This window comes from Bufo bufo, chromosome 7 (assembly GCF_905171765.1).
Source record: "Bufo bufo chromosome 7, aBufBuf1.1, whole genome shotgun sequence".
Taxonomy (NCBI): domain Eukaryota; kingdom Metazoa; phylum Chordata; class Amphibia; order Anura; family Bufonidae; genus Bufo; species Bufo bufo.
Genome location: NC_053395.1, coordinates 218,299,447 through 218,327,263, shown reverse-complemented (window position 1 = coordinate 218,327,263; position 27,817 = coordinate 218,299,447). Strand labels below are relative to the sequence as shown.

Here is a 27,817-nt window from a genome sequence, read left to right as displayed (position 1 = left end):
AGAGGGAGAAGGAAGGAGAGAATAGAGATGGGGACAAAGAGAGGGAGAGAGTGATGGCAGAAGAGACCAGCGGACCCACACCAACAACATGAGATGCCAGGCATGGAAGAGACAGGCACCATGTACCAGAGACTGCAGGGAGACGTGTGACAGTCAGTGACAGCACAGCCTGCCAGCACTGAGAGACCCCTGGCTGCACATCAGAGACTGCATCACATCCAGTAGGATGAGAAGAGACTGCACAGAGACAGCCCAGATCAAAAAAGAGACAGCAAGAATCTGCTGCAGGGATCTAGTGACAGCTCCCCACTATGGTAAGTCTCCCAGGACACCTCCCACGGATGTGACTCACCCCACCTGCCCCCTGTTATTACTAATCCAATCCTGGCAGCCCACCCCCTGGCAGTGCCCACACCATAATGTGCCAGCTGGGCCTGAGCCTGGGAGGCAAGAGGTTAAAATCCCCCCCCCCCCCCATGTCTGTGTATGGGTGAGCACTGACAGCAGCAGAGGATGAGGAGGGTGAGGTCGGCTGTGGGTGGATGAAGGAGGCCTCAGGTCTCATCTCCTCACATGGACACATTGTATCAACACTTGGTACATTGAGATCCACATGGGAGTAGATGTAGCCAGAGAGCAGGGCTTGTGTCATAGGGATATGTTCTGACATGAGCTGACAACATTTGACAGCCTGCTGTGCCTGACACCCTGCTGTATGTATACATATATATAGTGTGTGATACTGTGCTGTATACATGTATATATGGTGTCTGATACACTGCTGTATGCATGTATATATAGTGTCTGATACATTGCTGTATACATGTATATATAGTGTCTGATGCAATGTTGTATACATGTATATATAGTGTCTGATAAGTGCTATATACATGTATATATAGTGTCTGATACACTGCTGTATACATGTATATATAGTGTCTGATACACTGCTGTATACATGTATTATAGTGTCTGATACACTGCTGTATACATGTATATATAGTGTCTGATACACTGCTGTATACATGTATATATAGTGTCTGATACACTGCTGTATACATGTATATATAGTGTCTGATACATTGCTGTATACATGTATATATAGTGTCTGATGCAATGTTGTATACATGTATATATAGTGTCTGATAAGTGCTATATACATGTATATATAGTGTCTGATACACTGCTGTATACATGTATATATAGTGTCTGATACACTGCTGTATACATGTATATATAGTGTCTGATACACTGCTGTATACATGTATATATAGTGTCTGATACACTGCTGTATACATGTATATATAGTGTCTGATACATTGCTGTATACATGTATATATAGTGTCTGATACACTGCTGTATACATGTATATATAGTGTCTGATACACTGCTGTATACATGTATATATAGTGTCTGATATACTGCTGTATACATGTATATATAGTGTCTGATACATTGCTGTATACATGTATATATAGTGTCTGATAAGTGCTATATACATGTATATATAGTGTCTGATACACTGCTGTATACATGTATATATAGTGTCTGATACACTGCTGTATACATGTATATATAGTGTCTGATACACTGCTGTATACATGTATATATAGTGTCTGATACACTGCTGTATACATGTATATATAGTGTCTGATACACTGCTGTATACATGTATATATAGTGTCTGATACACTGCTGTATACATGTATATATAGTGTCTGATACACTGCTGTATACATGTATATATAGTGTCTGATACACTGCTGTATACATGTATATATATAGTGTCTGATATACTGCTGTATACATGTATATATATAGTGTGTGATACTGTGCTGTATACATGTATATATAGTGTCTGATACACTGCTGTATACATGTATATATAGTGTCTGATACACTGCTGTATACATGTATATATAGTGTCTGATATACTGCTGTATACATGTATATATAGTGTCTGATACACCGCTGTATACATGTATATATAGTGTCTGATACACTGCTGTATACATGTATATATAGTGTCTGATACACTGCTGTATACATGTATATATATAGTGTCTGATATACTGCTGTATACATGTATATATATAGTGTGTGATACTGTGCTGTATACATGTATATATGGTGTCTGATACACTGCTGTATACATGTATATATAGTGTCTGATACACTGCTGTATACATGTATATATAGTGTCTGATATACTGCTGTATACATGTATATATAGTGTCTGATATACTGCTGTATACATGTATATATAGTGTCTGATACACTGCTGTATACATGTATATATAGTGTCTGATACACCGCTGTATACATGTATATATAGTGTCTGATACACTGCTGTATACATGTATATATAGAGTCTGATACACTGCTGTATACATGTATATATAGTGTCTGATATACTGCTGTATACATGTATATATAGTGTCTGATACACTGCTGTATACATGTATATAGTGTCTGATACACTGCTGTATACATGTATATAGTGTCTGATATACTGCTGTATACATGTATATATAGTGTCTGATACACTGCTGTATACATGTATATAGTGTCTGATATACTGCTGTATACATGTATATATAGTGTCTGATACACTGCTGTATACATGTATATATAGTGTCTGATACACTGCTGTATACATGTATATATAGTGTCTGATACACCGCTGTATACATGTATATATAGAGTCTGATACACTGCTGTATACATGTATATATAGTGTCTGATATACTGCTGTATACATGTATATATAGTGTCTGATACACTGCTGTATACATGTATATATAGAGTCTGATACACTGCTGTATACATGTATATATAGTGTCTGATATACTGCTGTATACATGTATATATAGTGTCTGATACACTGCTGTATACATGTATATATAGTGTCTGATGCAATGCTGTATACATGTATATATAGTGTCTGATAAGTGCTATATACATGTATATATAGTGTCTGATATACTGCTGTATACATGTATATATAGTGTCTGATACACTGCTGTATACATGTATATATAGAGTCTGATACACTGCTGTATACATGTATATATAGTGTCTGATATACTGCTGTATACATGTATATATAGTGTCTGATACACTGCTGTATACATGTATATATAGAGTCTGATACACTGCTGTATACATGTATATATAGTGTCTGATATACTGCTGTATACATGTATATATAGTGTCTGATACACTGCTGTATACATGTATATAGTGTCTGATACACTGCTGTATACATGTATATAGTGTCTGATATACTGCTGTATACATGTATATATAGTGTCTGATACACTGCTGTATACATGTATATAGTGTCTGATATACTGCTGTATACATGTATATATAGTGTCTGATACACTGCTGTATACATGTATATATAGTGTCTGATACACTGCTGTATACATGTATATATAGTGTCTGATACACTGCTGTCTATCTTATAATGGTTTTACAGAGTGTCTTTTACTATGATGTCTACATGACACGTGCATGTATGTCATGTGTACAGAGGGCAGGTGGATCACATGATCCTTGCATCAGTAGAGTTCAGATTATGGTTTTGATTGGGAAGATTATTTATTTACTGTGTTGTGTATGTAAAGTTTGAGGTTTCCACAGGATGTTTGTATATAGCGTGAGGTATAATATGTGTCTGTTTCCATCTATCTATCTTTTATCTATTTTTACCTATCCAAGGCCTGACACACTTCCATATTTTGTGGATTGCACACGACCTATTCATTTCTATGGGTCCAACGACATTCATGTGCTGTCCACATCTGTATGTCCGATCCACAAATTATAGAACATGTCCCATTCTTCTCCGTATTGTAGATGTGCATAGACATTTCTTGTGATGTGAGTGGTTTGCGGACCACAGTATGGGCATGGTCTTGTGCATGAGGCCTATCTATCTATCTATCTAATAAAGTGAGTTGGGTGAATAAAGCAGTCCACCTATTTTTCACCATTCTGGAGTGCTGTCTCAATCGATTTCTTTGGATATCTGTCTATCTATCTACCAGTATCTATCTATCTATCTATCTATCTATCTATCTATCTATCTCATGTCTATCTATCTATCTGTCTGTCTATCTATCTATCTATCTATCTATCTCTATCTATCTATCTATCTATCTATCTATCTATCTATCTATCTATCTATCTATCTATCTATCTCATGTCTATCTATCTATCTAGAGTGATAAAGTCCAGGGCAGCACAATCCGTAGACAAACAAAGGAGTGCCAGCAGTTTAGACGTAACCCACCATCAAAGCATAAATAAAAATAAAAAGACTGCTGCACTTTGGTGAAAAAATGAATCTATCTACACTGAACAAAAATATAAATGCAACCCTTTCAGTTTTGCTCCCATTTTGCATGAGCTGAACTCAAAGATCTGAAACATTTTCTACAGACACAAAAGACCCATTACTCTCAAATATTGTTCACAAATCTGTCTAGATCTGTGTTAGTGAGCGCTTCTCCTTTGCCGAGATAATCCATCCCACCTCCCAGGTGTGGCATATCAAGGTGCTGATTAGACAGCAGGAACATTGCACAGGTGTGCCTTAGACTGCCCACAATAAAAGGCCACTCTGAAATGTGTAGTTTGATCACACAGCACAATGCAACAGATGTCGCAACGTTTGAGGGAGCGTGCAATTGGCATGCTGACTGCAGGAATGTCTACCAGAGCTGTTGCCCGTGCAATGAATGTTCATTTCTCTACCGTAAGCCATCTCCAAAGGCGTTTCAGAGAATTTGGCAGTACATCCAACCGGCCTCACAACCGCAGACCACGTGTACCCACACCAGCCCAGGACCTCCACGTCCAGCATGTTCACCTCCATGATCATCTGAGACCAGCCACCCGGACAGCTGCAGCAACAATCAGTTTGCATAACCAAAGAATTTCTGCACAAACTGTCAGAAACCATCTCAGGGAAGCTCATCTGCATGCTCATTGTCCTCATCGGGGTCTGGACCTGACTGCAGTTCGTCGTCGTAACCGACTTGAGTGGACAAATGCTCAAATTCAATGGCGTCTGGCACGTTGGAGAGGCGTTCTGTTCACGGATGAGTCCCGGTTTTCACTGTTCAGGGCAGATGGCAGACAGCGTGTGTGGCGTCGTGTGGGTGAGCGGTTTGCTGACGTCAACGTTCTGGATCGAGTGGCCCATGGTGGCGGTGGGGTTATGGTATGGGCAGGCGTATGTTATGGACAACGAACACAGGTGCATTTTATTGATGGCATTTTGAATGCACAGAGATCCCGTGAGGAGATCCTGAGGCCCATTGTTGTGCCATTCATCCACGACCATCACCTCATGTTGCAGCATGATAATGCACGGCCCCATATTGCCAGGATCTGTACACAATTCCTGGAAGCTGGAAACATCCCAGTTCTTGCATGGCCAACATACTCACCGGACATGTCACCCATTGAGCATGTTTGGGATGCTCTGGATCGGCGTATACGACAGCGTGTTCCAGTTCCTGCCAATATTCTGCAACTTCGCACAGAGGAGGAGTGGACAAACATTCCACAGGCCACAATCAACAACCTGATCAACTCTATGGGACAGAGATGTGTTGCACTGCGTGAGGCAAATGGCGGCCACACCAGATACTGACTGGTTTTCTGCCCCCCAGTAAGGCAAAACTGTGCACATTTCAGAGTGTCCTTTTATTGTGGGCAGTCTAAGGCACACTGTGCAATATTCATGCTGTCTAATCAGCAGCTTGATATGCCACACCTGTGAGGTGGGATGGATTATCTCGGCAAAGGAGAAGTGCTCACTGACACAGATTTGTGAACAATATTTGAGAGTAATGGGTCTTTTGTGTATGTAGAAAATGTTTCAGATCTTTGAGTTCAGCTCATGCAAAATGGGAGCAAAACCGAAAGTGTTGCGTTTATATTTTTGTTCAGTGTATCTATCTTTCTTTCTATCTATCTCATATCTATCTATCTATCTATCTATCATCTATCTATCTATCTATCTATCTATCTCATATCTATCTATCTATCTATCTATCTATCTATTTATCTAATATCAATCAATCAATCAATAAAGCTTTATAGGCAGGTCTAAAATTATACATTAGTATTGCCAAAGCTTGTGGGAAATAGGGGGTTGAGAAATGGGGACACACCCAGGGTCGGTGTATAGGAGTCCGTGGTGTATCATGACAGGGGGGAAGGAGTGCGGACATGCAGGCTCCTCTCAGTCTGTGGCAGGCACTGATATATTGTGCTGCTATGTCCACAGTGTTCTCTTCCTCTCCCAGCAGGATGGGCAGTTTCTCTTCCTCCTCCATGGAGCTGAAGTCTGGGACAGTATATCAGGAAGTGGACCTCATCCTCCACCGCCTCCAGGTGGCACTGCTGGTGCAGTCTGCTTTCTCTAGGCATGTAGCTCTGTCGATGCCGTCCGGATTCGATGGCCAGGCTGTGGGCGCTCAGTCTGTAGCGGCTCAGGATTTTCCGGTCTCTGGGGTTCCCTAGTTTCTCCAGATATGGGGCCAGTTTGTAGTCTCTCTGAAGGCTCTGGTACACCTTCAGCTTCTGGATGCTCTCATCTCCTCCCTTATTCACTGACGTATTCCTCTTGTCTTTTGTTTACTGTGTTCCTGATCCCGGCTTTTGTGAGGTGGTGTGGCGTGATTTTCTGGTTGGGCTGGGTTTCAGTAAGTTGATTTTGGGGCTTTGCCTTGCCTGGGATCCCTTGGTGTAGCAAGGGTTTATGGTGATGGGAGCCTTCACTACTACCATGTAGATGGCCCCAGAATGATAGCGCCCTCTTCTGGATTGTAAAGTGTAGAGGGCATCTGCCCAGCTCCCCTCGACAGGCACTGTTAGAGGTGCTCCGATGGACCTAGAGGAGATGCTTACAGAATTCCAGGTGGAATATTTCTGTTGGGCTGGAATCCCATCTTGACCAGTCGGGGTACGTGTGAGGGCCCCAGACTTCACTGCCATACAGGAGGATTGGTGCAATGATGGAGTCAAAGATTTTAAGCCAGACCCTCACGGGTGCTTTGAGGTTGTACAGTCGTCTTCTGATGTTGTAGACGGTCTTGCATGCTTTGTCTTTCAGCTCCTCAATAGCTGATTTGAAGTTCCCAGTTTGGTCAATTATCAGGCCCGGGTAGGTGTACCTGTTGGTGGCTGTAAGAGGGCGGTTGTGTAGCGTGAAGGTGAGGGCCTGGCTGACTTTGTTTTCCTTCTCTGGAACACCATAGTGCTGGTCTTTAATTGATAGGAAGGGCCCATGTGGTGCTGAATTTCTCCAGAATGACTAGCTGGTCTTGGAGACCTTTCTCAGTTAGTGATAGTAGGAGAAGGTCATCCGCATACAGGAGAAATTTCACCTCAGTGTCATGGAGGGTGAGACCAGGTGCTGTGGAGGACTCCAGAGCCGCTGCCAGCTCGTTGATGTAAATGTTAAAGAGAGTTGGACTGAGGCTGCAGCCCTGTCTGACTCCTCGGCTCTGCTGGAAGTAAGCCGTTCTTTTCCCATTTACCTTCACACTGCATCGGTTCTCGGTGTAGGAGCTTTTGATGGCGTTGTATGTCTTTCCTCCTATTCCGCTCTCCAATAGCTTCAGGAGCAATCCTGGGTGCCACACCGAGTCAAAGGCCTTTTTGAAGTCCATGAAACAAGCGTATATCTTTCCCTGCTTTGTGTTGTGGACATGGCTCTGGATGAGGCGGTGCAGGGTGTAGATGTGGTCTGTGGTGCGGTGTATTGGCATGAACCTTGCTTGGCTTTTACTGAGTACATTGTGCTGGGTGAGAAAGCCGAGGATTCTCTGGTTCAGGATACTGTTAAATAGTTTCCCCAGATTGCTGCTGACACATATCCCTCGGTAGCTGGACGGGTCATACCTGTCCCCGCTCTTGTGTATTGGGGTTATGACACCATGGTTCCAGGCTTGGAGGAAGTAGCCAGCGCTCAGCACAATGTTGTACAGTTTTGCTATGGCTGCCTGTATTGCTGGTGGGCTGTACTTAATCATTTCGGGTGGGATGCCATCTGTGCCGCTGGCTTTCTTACCTCTTATTGTTGATATTCTCTCTGATATCTCCTGCAGTGTTATGAGTGACATTTTGGAAATCTTTAAGTATCACTTCCATGTTCTTCAGTTTTGACCTTATTTGTTCTTGGTCTGGGTTACGTTCTTCTTTTGGGATGTCTCTGTCGAGGTCTCCGAAATACTGGAGCCAGATGTTGTCGTTCTGAATATGGAGGTTGTTTCCCTCCTCATTTGTGCCCAGGTGGTTCTTGGAGGGCATCTTGAAGCTGTGTAAGTTTAGTTGAGGTATATTCTTGCTTTTTTCTTCTGAGGAGGGTTTTGTATTGCCTCTGCACTGTGTCGTAGACTTCCCGCAGGTTGGTGTTGTTGGGATCTCTATGGTTGTTATTTGAGGCCAATCTTAAGGTCTTCCGTACAGCTCTGCACTCCTCATCAAACCAAGTGTTGGGGTTATCTTCTTTTTGCTTCAGGTGGCTATACTTTTTCAGGTCAGCCATTTCTGCTATGGTGTAAAATATATTATTAAGATCTCTTACAGTTTGATTGAATCCTTCTGGGTTTATCCCAAACACCTTGTTGTTGAAGTAGTAGAGCATCCCTTGGATTTCTGGTTTATTGTGCACCTCTTTATATTTCTGAGCCAATGTCTTGGACCACTTATAAAATGAAGGTAGTGTGAAGAGCCCGGCCTGCTGAGGTATTTGTCCTGGTGGTTTGTTTGTGGACTTAATATATAGGGATGTTTGGTTGTGATCAGACAAGTGCGATTGTGGGCTGACTATGAAGGCCCCAATGTTTGTTGGGTCCATGTCTGTGATGGCGTAGTCCACTGCGCTGCTACCCACATGGGAGTTTAATGTAGTCCTTCCTAGAAAGTCTCCCTTGGTGCGACCGTTGAGAATGTGGAGTCCTAGGTTTCGGCAAAGATTCAACAATTTTTTGCCACTTTTATTTACCGTGCTGTCGTAACTGTTCCTGTCTGTATGTCCTGAGCTGTCGGTCTGTGCTTCATATACTGTATATAGATGTTTCCATCTCTGGTCAGGTAGTCTCTTTCCCTGCCTGTTCTGGGATTGAGTTCTCCCATGATAAGGACTTTGCCCAGGGTTTGATAGTAGGCGGCTTCCCTTTGCAGGATCTCAAAGCATTCTGGGTTGTAGTAAGGGGACTCAGGTGGTGGTATGTAGGCCGCACAGAGGTAGATGTCGGACTGGGAGGTGAGGATGGAGCGGTCTATTCTGATCCAGATATGACTGTTTCCCTGTTTCACTGGTCTGATCTGCTCATGGACCTCCATTTTATACCACACTAGCTTTCCTCCCGAACAGCGGCCAAGTTTGGTGGTTTTATTTTTCAGGGCCGGGACAGAGATTTCCATGTATCCAGTGGGTGCCAGGGACTCGCTCTCTGCCTTAGTCCATGTTTCTAGAAGGATTCGAATGTCAATGTTTCTCAAACTCTGGGTGAAGTCTGGATCATTTACTTTACATCCAAAGGCTGACGCGTTCAGACCTTGGATGTTCCAGCTGCTAATTATAAAGGATGTCATAGCGGGTTCCTTATACCTTGTAATGAGCGGGTTTCATAAGACGAGCTGGGGGTCTGACTGGTTCTGGTATGATAGATAAGGCTTGTGTTGTCCAGTCACTTCAATGTTCCACATAAAGATCTGACCAGGTTTTTTATCTCGTCTAGGCTCTGTATTTCTCTGTGTGAGGCGGGTGGTTTCCTCCATGGTTTTTGCCTCTGGTGGCCCGCGTTGGGGTACAGGGCCTTGTTTCCTGTTTGTGGTGTGGCGTTTGATACTTGAGGTCTTTGTGTTGTCGGTGGACTTTCCCTGTTGTCTCCAAATTGGCCTGTGTAGGGTCTAGGCCGGGGGGTTCTGTTTAGTACAATGTCCTTCATTTCTTTGGCCAGGAGGCTGACTCCTTGCTTATTGAGGTGTTTGCTGTCATATAGATGAAGGCGGTTGATGGCGGGGTGTTGTGCCAGGGTGACGTTTGGCACAGAGCTGATCTTAGCTGCTAGTTCCGTGTTAATGGTTTGGATGGTATCGTTGGGCACATCCTTTCTGGGCAGCAGGGATGACACTATTATTTTACTGGCTGGGAACTTCTGTTGTGCAGTGTGTCAGCTGTTCCGCGATCTGCTGCTGATGGTCTTGAAGGTTGTTTGTACCCGTATGTATGATGATATTGGTTGGATCTATCTATCTATCTATTTATTATCTATCTATATATCTATCTATCTATTTATTATCTATCTATCCCATATCTATCTATCTATCTATTTATTATCTATCTATATATCTATCTATCTATCTATCCCATATCTATATATCTATCTATCTATCTCCTATCTATCTATATATCTATATATCTATCTATTATCTATCTCATCATATCATCTATCTATCTATCTATCCCATATCTATCTATCTATCTATCTCCTATCTATCTATCTATCTATCTATCTATCTATCTATCCCATATCTATATATCTATCTATCTATCTCCTATCTATCTATATATCTATATATCTATCTATTATCTATCTCATCATATCATCTATCTATCTATCTATCCCATATCTATCTATCTATCTATCTCCTATCTATCTATCTATCTATCTATCTATCTATCTATCTATCTATCCCATATCTATATATCTATCTATCTATCTCCTATCTATCTATATATCTATATATCTATCTATTATCTATCTCATCATATCATCTATCTATCTATCTATCTATCTATCTATCTATCTATCTATCTATCTATCTATCTATCTATCTATCTATCTAATATCTATCTATCTATCTAATATCTATCTATCCCATATCTGTCTATCTATCTATCTATCTATCTATCTATCTCATGTCTATCTGTCTATCTATCTATCCATCGCTTATTGTTGCACTGTGACATACCTCAGATGGTGGGCTTTGGGCGAGTACAGACACAATGGTTGATGAGCTTGGGGTCACACAGCGGGGGTCACACAATGGGTGACGGGCTTAGAAGTCACAGGCAGGGTATTGTATTCATCAGCAGGGATGTTTGGGGTCTGTGTTCTGCATGATGTCTATACTGACGTCCTGCACCACCCTATATACTCATGTGCCCCTGGCATCACGGAGTCGGGTTATCCCTGTGCTGTGCCAGCTCAGTTCACAGCTCTGCCCCGCACAAGAGGCTTTCTGCCATCACATCACAGGAGGCTTTCAAGTGTAATCCCTATGAAGGAGGAGGAGAGACGGGCTGTACCTACAGAGGGAGCCGCGGGTGAAGCTATGAATGCCAGGCACGGGGCTGGGCATATTTAAATATCTAATATACAGTACTATGTATAACACCTCTTGAGGGGGTGCCAAATGACTCGCTCAACTTGGTTATGTTGATATATGACTGTGGGATGTATGTAAACTGTAGTCTGTTTCCAAGGGCAACCATCAGAATTTTGAAAACAGCTTTGGTTGTGACTAGAGAACAAGATATGAGATATGGGGTCATGGCGGTTAGTGCACAGGTAAATGCAATTTTACATAGATTTCTACAGTTTCTTAGCTCATTGACATAAACGTGGGCAGTAAAATTGATAGAAATGCGTTAGCTTCTCCTTCTTTCCCGTACTCCTAGAATTACCGAGCGTCTTTGCATCCTAAGCATCTGCAGCTTCCTGTTCCTGGAAATCTTGTCTACCGTGCGGCTCATCCTGACTGCTCCCATTGTGTCGCCGGCACACTGCGCTTCTATGGACCCTTTTAACCCTTTCCACGCTCCTCTCTCTAGGACTGGTGACGAGTCGCTGCGTGGAGACGGCGACCTAATGCAGAGAAGACGCTGAGGTGGGCCGCAGGACATCCGGGGTCTCCTACTGAAGATATGACCGCCACTATGCAAGCCTTTCACTTTAAGCAGTTTGCCCCTGAGCCGGGGCAGGACTGGCCTCCCTCCTGTGAGCAGGAGATAGAGCGGAGGTACCAGGTCGTCCCTTCCGTCGTCTGCGCGATGTGTTGCCTTTTCGGAATTATCTATTGTTTCTTTGGTAAGTGACCCATGGGCATGATTTAAAGGGCGTCTATCTGCGGTTTTGTCCCTATGACACCGGCTGACCTGTTACATGTGCGCTCGGCAGCTGAACGCACTCGTGTTGGTCCCATGTTCATATGTGTCCGCATTGCTGAGAAAAATGAGGTTTTAGTATATGCAAATGAGCCTCTAGGAGCAACGGGGGCGTTACCATTGCACTTAGAGGCTCTGCTCTCTCTGCAACTGCTGCATCCTCTTCAGTTTGATTGACAGGACCAGGCAGTGTAAATCAAAATGAAGAAAGTGCAGTAGTTACCCATAGAGCAGAGCCTCTAAGTGCAATGGCAACGCCCCTGTTGCTCCTAGAGGCTCATTTGCATATATTAAAACTTCATTTTTCCCAGCAATGCGGGCACATATGAACATGGGACCAACACAGATGCCTTCAGCTGCCAAGTGCACATGTAACAGCTCAGCCGGTGTCATAGGTGCAAATCAGCTGACAGATGCCCTTTAAGTGTGATCACTGTGTTTCCGCTTGCTGTCAGTGAATGGAAACATTCCCATTTACCTGTCCTGATCATTTCACACCTGTGTAGGGCTGTTTGAACTCTCTCCATGTCCACTGGACATGAACAGGATGCGTCTCCGCCATCTGGGGCTTTAGAATTATGTTTCCATTCACTGAGGAGAAGCAGAGGTTTTGAACATCATAGGGAATCGAAGCACAAAATATGTTAGGAAGTGATATAAAGAATTCTGCTGACTGCCAAGACGGATGTGTAGAGGCGGATCTGACAGACGCAAGCAGACGTCTAACCTGCGCTGCCATAGTGTCATGCTCTCTGCTGCGTTGCATTGTGGGAGATGTAGTTTCTGCATCACAGCAGAGCGCGCCCTGTAAAGACACTGTTCCAGCAGGGGAATCCAGTGACATTTCAGATGATGTAACCTGAGAGCTTCCAGGATGCCAGCAGAGCGTAGCTTTGGATGTAACTGGAGTATAATACATTGTATGTAGACTGAAGCGCCATATTGTCCATGTATAATGACTATGTCATCCTCCTCTTCTGTCCCTCCAGGCTACCGGTGCTTCAAGGCTGTCATGTTCCTGACGGGTCTCATGTTTGGCTCTGTGGTCATCTTCATGCTATGCTACAAGGAACGGGTCCTGGACACTCAGCTGAGTGTGGAAGCCAGTGTGGGCATTGGCCTTGGGATTGGCATCTTGTGTGGCCTGGTGACCATGCTGGTGAGGAGCGTGGGACTGTTCATGGTGGGCCTACTGCTCGGACTGCTCCTAGCCATAGCCACGCTGATAGTCATGGAGCAGTTCTACCACCCGCGCACTGTCTGGGTCCCGGTGGCCCTGCTTCTGGGGATCGGGATGATGTTTGCAGTGCTAACCCTACAGTGGCAGTGCTTCTTCACCACCCTCTCCACTGCCGTCTTCGGCAGCGCCATCATGACAGTGACTGTGGATTACTTCATCGAGCTCTTTCTTCTGGTGCAGTACGTGTACCAGCGCATGAAGGTGGACCCTCCGCAGCCCATGTGCTGGTACAGCTGGGTTATTCTCGGCATCTGGCCCGTACTTAGTTTACTGGGAGTCCTGGTCCAGTGGAAAGTGACGGCCGAGGGATACTCACACACAGAAGGTAGGTACCAAGCCGTTCATCATTTAAAGGAACATTGCCCATGAATATCTCATCTGAAGCATCATATGAAGATGGGACCACTAACACTCGAAGGAATGGTCACTTCATTTTCAGAATTGCCCATCATTGTTGTCATCTAATAGGTTCGAAGTCAATGTTAAGTGCGATTCTCCTGTAAGCCTTCAGACCGTATTCACACATGGTGATATTTTTACCATCATCTTGATAAGGGTCAAGGTTTTTTCTCAGTTTTGCAGCAGTGAAACGATATGACAACGACTTACATGGTATGGCCCCACCTGGTGTTCAATGTGTATAGCAATGTGCACGTCCACCTAATGATCCGAGTACTGGTGGTCACACATGCTCAGTCCCTGCAGGGGAAGCCAATAGAAACATCTTTTTGCCCTGCCTGTCAGGGAAGGAGCAGAATCTCACATTAAGGCTACATGCACACAACCGTATGTGTTTTGCGGTCCGAAAATTGCGGATCCGCAAAAAAAAAAACCGGATGCCATCCATTGTAACAATGTCTAAAATGGACAAGAATAGGACATGTTCTATTTTTTTTTTTTGCGGGGCTACGTTCCGGACATACTGATGCGGACAGCACACACAGTGCTGTCCGCATTTTTTGCGGAGCTGTTGAAATGAATGGGTCTGCATCCTATCCGCAAAAAAAACGGAACAGACATGGAAACAAACAGCGTTCATGTGCATGTAGCCTAAGGCTACATGCACATGATCGTATGTGTTTTGTGGTCCGCAAATTGCGGTTTCGCAAAAACAATAAACTGGTGACATCCATATGCCATCCGTTTTTTTTTGCGGATCCATTGTAACAATGCCTAAAACGGACAAGAATAGGACATGTTCTATTTTTTTTTTTTTGCGGGGCTACGGAATGGACATACTGATGCGGACAGCACGGAACGGACACGGAAACAAACAACGTTCATGTGCATGTAGCCTAACATGGCAGTATACCCAAGAGAACTCCTCCTGGAGGGGAAGGAGGAAGGGACTGTATTGTCAGCTGCCAGAGGGAGAAGGAGACCGATTCCTTATAGGTAGTTTTGAGGTAGAAACACTGCAGCTTACTTTATAGAAGCATTTCAGGACTTGAAGGGGTTATCTCATTTATAGACCCTTTCCATTTGATCTGTTTAGACACCATAGAGGGGGTTCTTACCTCCTCTTAGTTTACTATACCCACATCTAACTAAGGCTACCTTCACATCTGCGTTGTTAATTCCGGTTTTGAGATCCGGCAGAGGATCTCAAAACCGGAATTAAATGTATTCATGCCATTTAATATATCCGGATCCATCCGTTTTGGCCGGATCTGGTTGTATTAAATCAAAACTGAACAAAGCGGAACTAGTATGAAAAACATTGTAAGTCAATGGGCGCCAGATCCGTTTTTTTTCACTAACAAAAAAAAACAAACAGATACAGCATGAAAATCAGTGTAAGTCAATGGTACTTAACCACCAGATCATATATCTGTAACACTAAATCTCAAAATCTGAAAAGGAAGATTCTCTCTTGCAGTCACGCATTTTATTGTTCCAATGCCAAAAAAGCCTAATTACCCCTCCTTCACACCTACTTTTTGTTGCCCTTTTTCTTTTTTAGTGCAAAAACCGCCTGTGTTTTTTGTTTTATGTTAAATGTGTTTTTATGGGATTTTTTGTTTACAATAGTATATATCCCCCACCGATGTCAGTTCCCCTGTAGATCTCTAATTAAGGACTTTTGAAAAATAAAAACACTGTAAGAGCGCCATAAAAAAACATTATTGAATTTTTTTTCAAGTCAGGGGCAAAAAACAATCGATGTCTATAGCCAAAAACAACAATGCCAGAAAATGAGTCCAAAAACACCATAGTCAGAGCATGCTGAGATTTGAAAAAACTTAATGGAACCAAAAAATGGAACGAAAAATAAAAAAAAAAGAAGAAAGGACTCAAAAAATGTAGATTTATATAGCTATTAACATCTGCTTTTTTTTTTAGACTGAAAAAGAAAATTGACAAAAGCGCCAAAAAAACAGCCTAAAAATCTGCTCTTGTTGTTTGCCTTCAGCTCCTATGCATCTCCATGGTAACAGACTACAAACACACCCTGTGTAGTCTGATCCTGCAGTCATGATAGATTAGCAAGCAATAGACGACAGACGGCTAGTGATAGAACTACAGACTATCGGAGCTATAACTATATCAGACTACACAGAGCTATAACTATATCAGACTACACGGAGCTATAACTATATCAGACTACACGGAGCTATAACTATATCAGACTACACGGAGCTATAACTATATCAGACTACACGGAGCTATAACTATATCAGACTACACAGAGCTATAACTATATCAGACTACACAGAGCTATAACTATATCAGACTACACAGAGCTATAACTATATCAGACTACACGGAGCTATAACTATATCAGACTACACGGAGCTATAACTATATCAGACTACACAGAGCTATAACTATATCAGACTACACGGAGCTATAACTATATCAGACTACACAGAGCTATAACTATATCAGACTACACGGAGCTATAACTATATCAGACTACACAGAGCTATAACTATATCAGACTACACAGAGCTATAACTATATCAGACTACACGGAGCTATAACTATATCAGACTACACGGAGCTATAACTATATCAGACTACACGGAGCTATAACTATATCAGACTACACGGAGCTATAACTATATCAGACTACACAGAGCTATAACTATATCAGACTACACAGAGCTATAACTATATCAGACTATCGGAGCTATAACTATATCAGACTACACGGAGCTATAACTATATCAGACTACACAGAGCTATAACTATATCAGACTACACGGAGCTATAACTATATCAGACTACACGGAGCTATAACTATATCAGACTACACAGAGCTATAACTATATCAGACTACACAGAGCTATAACTATATCAGACTATCGGAGCTATAACTATATCAGACTACACGGAGCTATAACTATATCAGACTACACAGAGCTATAACTATATCAGACTACACGGAGCTATAACTATATCAGACTACACGGAGCTATAACTATATCAGACTACACGGAGCTATAACTATATCAGACTACACGGAGCTATAACTATATCAGACTACACGGAGCTATAACTATATCAGACTACACAGAGCTATAACTATATCAGACTACACAGAGCTATAACTATATCAGACTACACACAGCTATAACTATATCAGACTACACGGAGCTATAACTATATCAGACTACACAGAGCTATAACTATATCAGACTACACGGAGCTATAACTATATCAGACTACACGGAGCTATAACTATATCAGACTACACAGAGCTATAACTATATCAGACTACACGGAGCTATAACTATATCAGACTACACAGAGCTATAACTATATCAGACTACACAGAGCTATAACTATATCAGACTACACAGAGCTATAACTATATCAGACTACACGGAGCTATAACTATATCAGACTACACGGAGCTATAACTATATCAGACTACACAGAGCTATAACTATATCAGACTACACGGAGCTATAACTATATCAGACTACACAGAGCTATAACTATATCAGACTACACAGAGCTATAACTATATCAGACTACACAGAGCTATAACTATATCAGACTATCGGAGCTATAACTATATCAGACTACACGGAGCTATAACTATATCAGACTACACGGAGCTATAACTATATCAGACTACACAGAGCTATAACTATATCAGACTACACGGAGCTATAACTATATCAGACTACACGGAGCTATAACTATATCAGACTACACAGAGCTATAACTATATCAGACTACACGGAGCTATAACTATATCAGACTACACGGAGCTATAACTATATCAGACTATCGGAGCTATAACTATATCAGACTACACGGAGCTATAACTATATCAGACTACACGGAGCTATAACTATATCAGACTACACGGAGCTATAACTATATCAGACTACACGGAGCTATAACTATATCAGACTACACGGAGCTATAACTATATCAGACTACACGGAGCTATAACTATATCAGACTACACGGAGCTAGTTTAGTAGTTTCTTACCATGAAAGCATATCATTCTGCATAGGGGCTGCATACACAAATGGATGGACTTTTAACTGTGGCTGTTAGCGGTTGCTCCACTTTAGGTTTAGCCGGTGAACTTTCCCTTCAAAGGGTTTTTCCCACCATATAACTCATGACATAGTTGGGGGTCCACAGCCCTTCTGTAACTCCCATAGATTTGAATGAAGGGTGACACTGGCGGACCCTTGATTTTCTGGTAAGTGGGAGTACCTGAGGCTTTTCTGCCTTGTAGCCTTATATCCTGCTATCATCAAAATGTCTCAGTAGTGCAGCCTGGGGCTTTGGGGCTGTAGCTTCTCTGCCTAGAAGATATTCCAAAACAGTTTTCATACTTTTATAAGTTTCTTCTGGTTAGAAACATTACAGGATTTACAAAATCACCTTTATTTTTCAGTTTTTCCTGTGCCATAAATCCTAGAATTAAATAATAACAGAAATTGAAATTAAAGGGGTTATCCCATCTTAGACAATGGGGGCATATCGCTAGGATATGCCCCCATTGTCTGATAGGTGCGGGTCCCACCTCTGGGACCCGCACCTACAAGGAGAACGGAGCCGGGTAAAGTTGTGGCTGGAGGACCCCGGGTTTCCCAGGATCCGTCCACCACCAGGCGCAGCTCCCCGCCTCTCCCATTGAAGTGAATGGGAGCGCACCGCGCATGAGCGGCCTCGCTCCCATTCATTTCTATGGGGCCGACGGAAATAGCCGAGCCAGCGCTCGGCTATTTTCGGCGGCTCCATAGAAATTAATGGAGGGCGGCTGCGCATGCGCAGTGCGCCCTCCTCCACTTTCTCCGCTCCGTTCTCCTTGTAGGTGCGGGTCCCACCTCTGGGACCCGCACCTATCAGACAATGGGGGCATATCCTAGCAATATGCCCCCATTGTCTAAGATGGGATAACCCCTTTAAGTAGCGATCGCAATGAACTGGTATCGCCCTCCGGTGGATTCTTCTACACGCGGGAGGGGACTTTCAATCGGAGTAATTTAATCTGCATTGTTGTTCAGTTCATTACAATACAAATAGGGCTTCACCTTCCTCTAGTGCTCACAGAGCGCCACCACCAGGCTGTAGAGATGTACTGCACCACAATGAATTTGTATGTAATTTAATATTATAATCTGGGGGTCCCAAGATGATGTAACATCAGCTTATCATCATGGGGACCTTTAGCCCAATAATACACTGACTCCCTGTTCTGTAGAGATCACTTTAGACGGATAACACTTAAATAGACATATACTCTGGAACTCTCTACCCCAACATATCAGACTCTCACCGACAGTGGAATCCTTCAAAAGAAACCTGAAAACCCACCTCTTCAGACAAGCCTACAACCAGTGACCCTGCTGCCTTTATACCGCCATGACCAACTTCACCCGCACCTACTGTGTCCTTCTCCCATACCATGTAGATTGTAAGCCTCGCGGGCAGGGCCCTCTCTCCTTCTGTACCAGTCTGTAACTCGTCTTGTTTATGATTAGTGCAACTGTCTGTATTATGTATGTGCACCGCTTATCATATGTACAGCGCTATGGAATGAATGGCGCTTTAATAATAATAAATAATAATAAAATAATAAAATAGATAACACAGGATCCATCATTCACAAAAGCTTACTTACTCCCCCTCCCTGCACAATGAGCTCTGCACAGGTCACAGAGCACGCTCACAACACTTCCCTGTAGAAGTCATCTCCTGTCTATGGTCAATGTGGCTGCTGTTAAGCCTATCTCAAAATCTCAGACAAGATGGCCGCCCCTATACCGTATGTACCGAAAATCAAATCAAATACTGTATACCTGCAATCAGAAATTAAAAGCAGGTCACAAAAATGGAAAATCGATCTAGTTTTAATTAGTATTGGAAAATATATCTAACATATTCCCTTTGATGTCAGTTTTCTGATGTTATTGTTGATTTTGGATTACAAATGAGATGATGGTTCCCGTGTAGATTAAGGATTGAGATGTTTGGCTCTGCAGGTGAAGCAGGGATTAGAGAAAGATGAGTTTGCTAAAGCCCCCCCCCCCCACACATATAGTTACGATACTCGTTATTCACACCATCGTCCCCATAGACAAGAACGCCACCATGTCTTTTTAATGAAGGGAGGGAATCAAGCCACAGTCAGACTCCTCTGGTGGAGAAAAAGGACCGAGCATGCTGCAATCCAACATGCCTAATTCTTCTACATCGGCCTTTTGATGACCCTCATACACATTGGTTGGTCGTCCCACCCTGTCCCTATGAGTGGCTTTAAATGACCCACTTTTAATTAGACCTGAGAAACTGTTTACTGTCACTCACCGATCCCTCATTGCTCTGTTCCAGTACTGAGGTATTCCCATCCCCGACGTGTGGCTTCCAGATGGGGTCACGTGCATCGGTGCAGCCATTCACTGGTCTCAGTGGTGACGTGTCCCCAGGCGGCACATGACCGCAGAGTCATACAGCAGGGAGTGGATTTTTACGTTATATTAATAAACACTATTCTAATTAAAATTGGGGTTGGTGGAGGGCAGAAAATCACTATCAGCAAGATCAACCCTATGAAACCAGACATAATGCCTCATAGGGTTGAGCCTGCTGGCCACAAGCATAGCTTTGCTATGCAGATCGTGCTCTCGTCTGTCCCTGCAGTTACCGCACCTGCGCCATGCATTCTGCAATCAGCACATTCGCAGTACATCTACATCTGAGGATAACCGTGCATGCACCAGTGGTGGAGAGTACGGCTCAGGTCCGGGATTACAGGGCCAAGTAAGAGGATGCTGATGGTGCTTGGCCCTGTCAGTCAAGGGAAGGAGTCATCTTTGCACAGCAGAGAACCTAAGGTGCATCCAGCGGCTTCGGCTCACCCTTCGGGCACTTAAGCCCCCCTTTGCATATAAATTAAAAGAAGGATTTTCAATTAAAATAGATAAAAAAATTTATGGTAAATCATTTCTCAATTTATCTTTACAGCCGTCAGAGTTGAGATTTTCCGATACAGTTGTCACGGACAGTCCCGCGACAGGTGGCAGGAGATCAGTGAGACTGGCAACACGCGGTTTGATCTGACATGTTTTCCGTTTGGATCAAATAACGTCTGTGTTGTTGTTTCTGGTGCCTACCTCCCCTTCTTTCCCCAGGTGTGGCTATTAGGGTCATTTAACCTTCTCTATTTATAGTTGCTTCTCCCACGATGCTGTGCGGTTTATAGCTTCTGTTTGGACCTTTGGATAGATCGTGGTTGGATCCCGGCGGAGTTCCTGGTGCTTCCATTGCTCCTTTAAAGTTAAAGGGTTTGTCCGGGTTCAGAGCTGAACCCAGACATACCTCCATTTTCTCCATTTCCAGTTCATGCTCCGATGCTCTCGTTTGCCCTGCGCTAAATCGCGCAGGGCAAAGGCATTTTCACAAGTTCCGGTGACAAACCGTGCTCTCCATGGGGCTGTCAGGAAGCCCGGTGACGTCACCGGCACTGATGGGCGGGCTTTAGCGCTGCCCTAGCCATTAAAACGGCTAGGGCAGCACTAAAGCCCGCCTATCAGAACTGGTGACATCACCAAACACAGTGTGTTATTGTAAACAAAAGAGCCCTTGCCCTGCGCGATCTAGCACAGGGCAAGGGATAGCATCGGAGCATATTTTGTTTGGGTTCTGTGTGTTGCATTTCCCTATTGTTTGTATTAGGCCTGAAGGAGACTCCTGTTCGTCCTTCCTTTTGGAGGAACAGGTAGTCTCGTCCCTGCCATTAGTACCAGGGTCCTAAAGGGCTTGATAGGACTGTAGGTATTCCTGTGTATGAACCCACCTACCTTTGGGGTCTGTTCATACTGGTAGTCAGTCAGGATTTTGGTTAGGGTTTTCACTATGAGGTGTCCATCTTCCTTTCCTAGTTCTCAGCCCTGATTGCCTGTTCCCCCCTTACCTCCTATGCTCAGTGTGGTGTTTCCCTCCCACACCAAAGCGTGACAACAGTGCTCCAAATCCATTGCAGCCACCACTAGAGGGAGCTTGCTGCAAATATATATATACATTGAATGTCGTATGCTGTGAGCTCCCCCTAGTGGTGGCTGCTGGCAAGCAGAATTTTATCGTGTAGATTTGGAGCTCTGTCATTCTGACCTTTATAAAGCTACATTGGGACCTGAATCTGCACAAAATTGTGGATCTAAAATCAACACATTAGACTTAAAAACCCATTTACTATCACTGACAAAAATCTATAGCGTTGAAAAGTGCAGAAATAACTATCACAGAGAAAATAATGACTTTTCGCATAAAACTTTTACTTCTCGATATTAAAGTGATACCCCACAATGTATACAATAATTGATAACGTATTGTGCCACATAAGAAGAGCAGAGCCTTACGTGGTCAAGGATAGTATCATCCAAGTAATTAAAGATGCAACAACTTACAGACCAAGGGCTTGGATGCTTTGGCAAATGAGAAGTGAGGTTGGGGGGGGGGGGTCTTTAACTGATGAATCCCTCAAAATACTACCCCTGCCTAAAGGTGGAGCATCCGCCCCAAAAGGGGCGACCCCACCTCTCGGTGGCTAAGCCCTCGCTGTCACCTGCTGTGACCCTGACAAGGTGTGATGAATGCTTGTCCCGACGCATTTCCCCAGTGTCATGCGAGCTGGTTTATCAGGGGACCAAAGCTAAATAATCCAATAGGCATCAATGATACTGGCAGCATGGTAATGGCATCCTGATGTAGTAAGGCGCGGACACTGGGGAAACGCGTCGGGACAAGCATTCATCACACCTCGGCAGGGTCACAGTAGGTGACAGCGAGGGCTTAGCCACCGAGAGGTGGGGTCGCCCCTTTCGTGGCGGGTGCTCCGCTTATAGTCAGGGGTAGTATTTTCAGGGATTCATAAGGGAAAGGCCCCCCCCCTTCCTGACCTCACTTCTCGTTTGCCAAAGCATCCAAGCCCTTGATCTTCCAAACTGTAAGTTGTTGCATCTTTAATTACTTGGATGATACTATCCTTGACCACGTAAGGCTCTGCTCTTCTTATGTGGCACAATACATTATCAATTATTGTATACATTGTGGGGTATTATTTTAATATTGAGAATTTGCGCCATGATATCGTCGTAACCTCTACCCACAAGCTTGGGAATAAGCAGCTCATTGAGGGGCGTCTAAACGATGATTCCAAGAAGATAGTTCGAGTGGTCGAACCCCCGACGATCAGATACGTATCCCTTATCCTTTGATATCAAGGCACAACCCCTTTAAAGAGGCAGGAAATGGCAGGGATCTGTAAGAGGAGTATTCATTTTTAAGCCATTTTACACCTTTTTTTAAACAAAGTATAACTTATACATCTTCTTGTATATAGTGATATGGAGCATGCTGGTATAACCTGGGCATCTCCTGTATATAATTATATATGTACAGCTGGTATAACCTGGGCACCTCCTGTATATAATTATATATGTACAGCTGGTATAAGTTATACATCTTCTTGTATATAGTGATATGGACCACGCTGGTATAACCTGGGCATCTCCTGTATATAATTATATATGTACAGCTGGTATAACCTGGGCACCTCCTGTATATAATTATATATGTACAGCTGGTATAAGTTATACATCTTCTTGTATACAGTGATATGGACCATGCTGGTATAACCTGGGCATCTCCTGTATATAATTATATATGTACAGCTGGTATAACCTGGGCACCTCCTGTATATAATTATATATGTACAGCTGGTATAAGTTATACATCTTCTTGTATACAGTGATATGGAGCATGCTGGTATAACCTGGGCATCTCCTGTATATAATTATATATGTACAGCTGGTATAAGTTATACATCTTCTTGTATATAGTGATATGGACCATGCTGGTATAACCTGGGTATCTCCTGTATATAATTATATATGTACAGCTGGTATAACCTGGGTATCTCCTGTATATAATTATATATGTACAGCTGGTATAACCTGGGCACCTCCTGTATATAATTATATATGTACAGCTGGTATAAGTTATACATCTTCTTGTATACAGTGATATGGACCATGCTGGTATAACCTGGGCATCTCCTGTATATAATTATATATGTACAGCTGGTATAACCTGGGCACCTCCTGTATATAATTATATATGTACAGCTGGTATAAGTTATACATCTTCTTGTATACAGTGATATGGAGCGTGCTGGTATAACCTGGGCATCTCCTGTATATAATTATATATGTACAGCTGGTATAAGCTATACATCTTCTTGTATACAGTGATATGTAGCATGCTGGTATAACCTGGGTATCTCCTGTATATAATTATATATGTACAGCTGGTATAAGTTATACATCTTCTTGTATATAGTGATATGGAGCATGCTGGTATAACCTGGGCATCTCCTGTATATAATTATATATGTACAGCTGGTATAAGTAATACATCTTCTTGTATATAGTGATATGGAGCATGCTGGTATAACCTGGGCATCTCCTGTATATAATTATATATGTACAGCTGGTATAAGTTATACATCTTCTTGTATATAGTGATATGGACCATGGTGGTATAACCTGGGTATCTCCTGTATATAATTATATATGTACAGCTGGTATAAGTAATACATCTTCTTGTATATAGTGATATGGAGCATGCTGGTATAACCTGGGTAACTCCTGTATATAATTATATATGTACAGCTGGTATAAGTGATACATCTTCTTGTATACAGTGATATGGACCATGCTGGTATAACTTGGGCATCTCCTGTATATAATTATATATGTACAGCTGGTATAAGTTATACATCTTCTTGTATATAGTGATATGGAGCATGCTGGTATAACCTGGGTATCTCCTGTATATAATTATATATGTACAGCCGGTATAAGTTATACATCTTCTTGTATATAGTGATATGGACTTTGCTGGTATAACCTGGGCATCTTTTGATATATACTGTATGTCATAAGACTTGTATTCATTTTGCATTCTTACTTTCCCATCAGTTATCATCAGTCGGCAGCAGCGCCGGGTACAACTTATGAAAATAAAGCAGAGAGAGGAGCGTAAGGAGAAAAAGAAGAAGAAGAAGAGACCTCATCATCATCATCCTCACCCGCAGCACAAAACACCGCATCCACCTGAGCCAGCCTTCCGTAGAAAACCTACTCCTATTCGGCGATTTGATGGCGATGTGATCTCCCCGGTGAGTATCGAGAATGTCGGATGTCTGTTAAACAGGGGTTCCACAGACATCCATCTCCCAACCTGTGACTGAAGACGTTGAGAACCTCTGTAGACCCTTTGTTTGAGGAATCGGGACGGGGTCCATGCCCTGTGGGAGTTCCTTATCTATGCAGATAATTTTTGTCAGGCACAATGTCTTGGGTGCGACTGCTATCTCTGCACCTCCTATAGCTATGCTCCTGGTTTGACTCATTTATTACCTGATCCTGTTTTTCTCCAGAGCTACATTCAGAGTTTTCGAGACCAGCAGTCGGGTTCAACTCGGGGCCGGATGACCGGTGCTCACACAGTGGTGGATTTGGACTATGACTGCGGCTCCAGGGTACCACTTACCTCCGGAGCAGCATCAGCCGTACGAGTATAGCACAGAGCGAGAGGAGCGGGGAGGAAGACCCAGGAGGAAAGGGAATCACAAGAACACACAGACATTGCGCTGTAACAATTCCAACACTGTGACCGTGAGAACCCATCATGACATATTACACGCCGAAGACTCTACGGACGCTGCGTACACTGTGCGACGACTCCCACCTACCTCTTTACAAACACCACACTCATAGACATTCCAACCTACCTCCCTGCGGTCCCACTTCAAGCTCTGATCTCTCCTTACATGGACCTCCATCACCTCTCCCCTCCAAAACTGGATCCACTGGATGAAGGACCATAATGGGAGTCAACCAAACCTGGCCCGTTCCAGTGTCGTGTTTAAGGACGTCTGGGCATGATTTTTTTTTCTTGTGCCGATATATGGACAAAGATTTGCTGTGTATATAATCAGTCAAAAAAAAAAAAAGTTAATTATTTAAAAAAAAAATTAATTTTGAGGAAATCTAAGATCCAGCGGGAGAGGGTCAAAAACATCAATTTCAGGAAAAAAAAGCCACAAGACTGATTGGGTTGGTAAAATTCAAAAATTTTTTGGAGTTTTTTCAATGGATGTTTTTTTAAAATACTGTTATGGGGTGAGGGTGGGTGACAGAGTGAGCGGATTATGCGTGTTGCGTTATGGCTGGTAGTGGCGCATGACAGACAGAAGGATGAAGGCATAGTTGTCATGGTCACGAATCTCATGCCTCCTGCCCATTTCCCTGTAGATATAACGAGCTTATGGCCTCTTCATGCAGTGCAACAATGTATCGACTTGTGGATCCTGCCCAATGAGAGCACAGTTCTGTACAATCCCACGTCATAAATGAATGTTTGTGAGCCATAATATTTACCCTAGGAGCTGGGGGTTTTTCCCCAGTGCTCATTGTCGCCCCCTTCTGGTGTAAGAACTGCTCTGAGCCGATCGCAGTGGTTGCCACGTTTCAACACCATTTAGCTGCTGGTCTGACAAAATAAGTAATTCTGTAAGAAGAATTTTAAAAGAAATTCAAATCTATGTTTGCCCATAGTAGCAAACATGGATTTAAATTTCTTCTGAAGGAACATTAAACCAAGAAATATACAATGAGACTAAATGGGTTAATCTGCAGGATCCTGTATCAGACAGGGTTGATCTCCTGATCTGTTCCATTTCTGGCTGGGGATTGGTTGGTTGGTGAGGATTGGCTTTGAAGCAGGGCTTAACAGTCTTTGTGTTCTGCTGTAGAGGGGAGAGGCTCCTGCTGCAGCCACCTGTCTTGCATCCAGAAGGGACAGTGAGGAGGAGGAGCGGGGACATGACTGATCTCCTGGGAAACACAGTTGTAATTGTAATATGATACAAAATGTCAAAGGAAAGAAAAAGATAATTTGTAAAAAAAAATTGTGCATTTCTATGTTTAGTGTTCCTATAATGGGGTAGCACGCTATAATTTTTGCCCTAACACAAACTTAAAGGGGTTCTACAGTTTGTTTAAACTGATGATCTATCCTCTGGATAGATCATCAGCATCTGATCGGAGGGGGTCCGACACCCGGGACTCCCGCCCATAAACTGTTTGAGAAGGCAGCGGTGCTCCAACAGTGTTGCGGCCTTCTCACTGTTTACCGCTGGCCCAGTGATGTCATGACTAGTTTCAATGGCCTGGGCGGGGCTAAGCTCCATTCAAGCGAACAGAGCTTAGCCCCGCCCAGGCCAGTTGATACTAGTCGTGACGTCACTGGGCCGGCGGTAAACAGTGAGAAAGCCGCGGCGCTGCTGGAGCACCGCTGCTGGAGCACCGCTGCCTTCTCAAACAGCTGATCGGCGGGGGTCCTGGGAGTCGGACCCCCGCCGATCAGATGCTGATGATCTATCCAGAGGATAGATCATCAGTTTAAACAAACTGCAGAACCCCTTTAATTTTTCAGGATGCAGTTTACCTAATTAGTACTACTTGGCTAGGCCTCATGCTCAGCTTTATAGAGGCATCTAGAGTCACAGGAGCACCGGACCATAGAGCCATAGATATAGCCACTGTATGGTGCCCACATACAGAGCCATATTACTCAGATATCTTCCCTGAGAAGCAATCATTTTAGGGGGGGGGGGGGATATCTTTGTATTATCACATCTGATGACATCACAGGTGAATGAAGGTTCTGTAGGGCCCCATAGACTGTTTGTATGGAGCCATGAGGCCTTAGACTGCTAGTGGGCCACGTCTTAGACTCAAAGCACGATTTAAGTACCGGTGTTCCTCCAGGCACTTCTACGGACTGGTTGCTATGGATGAGGCTGAAACCTTCTCCCTAGCAACCAGTCTGT

General features: G+C 43.3%; 1 protein-coding gene across 3 annotated transcripts; it reads left to right on the top strand.

The window, feature by feature from the left end:
• On the top strand, positions 1-26,959 carry TMEM198 (transmembrane protein 198). 3 transcript variants are annotated; one of them, XM_040441115.1, is made up of 5 exons: positions 1-314; positions 11,870-12,125; positions 13,192-13,767; positions 24,900-25,099; positions 25,361-26,959. In XM_040441115.1, the coding sequence occupies exons 2-5, from the start codon at positions 11,963-11,965 to the stop codon at positions 25,502-25,504; spliced, it is 1,083 nt and encodes a 360-aa protein (XP_040297049.1). In that variant the 5' UTR covers positions 1-314; positions 11,870-11,962; the 3' UTR covers positions 25,505-26,959. The 3 variants fall into 3 exon arrangements, with proteins under 3 accessions (XP_040297049.1, XP_040297050.1, XP_040297051.1); XM_040441116.1 differs by lacking the exon at positions 1-314 and adding an exon at positions 515-713; XM_040441117.1 differs by lacking the exons at positions 1-314; positions 11,870-12,125 and adding an exon at positions 13,012-13,101.
• The last annotated feature ends 858 nt before the right edge of the window (positions 26,960-27,817 follow it).

What these genes read in the sequence shown, in the direction of transcription:
- TMEM198 (XM_040441115.1), top strand. Translation starts at nt 11,963, where the DNA reads ATGACCGCCACTATGCAAGCCTTTCACTTTAAGCAGTTTGCCCCTGAG. An exon ending in AATTATCTATTGTTTCTTTG is followed by an intron (nt 12,126 to 13,191) that starts GTAAGTGACCCA and finishes CTGTCCCTCCAG; the next exon opens with GCTACCGGTGCTTCAAGGCT. An exon ending in ATGGCGATGTGATCTCCCCG is followed by an intron (nt 25,100 to 25,360) that starts GTGAGTATCGAG and finishes GTTTTTCTCCAG; the next exon opens with AGCTACATTCAGAGTTTTCG.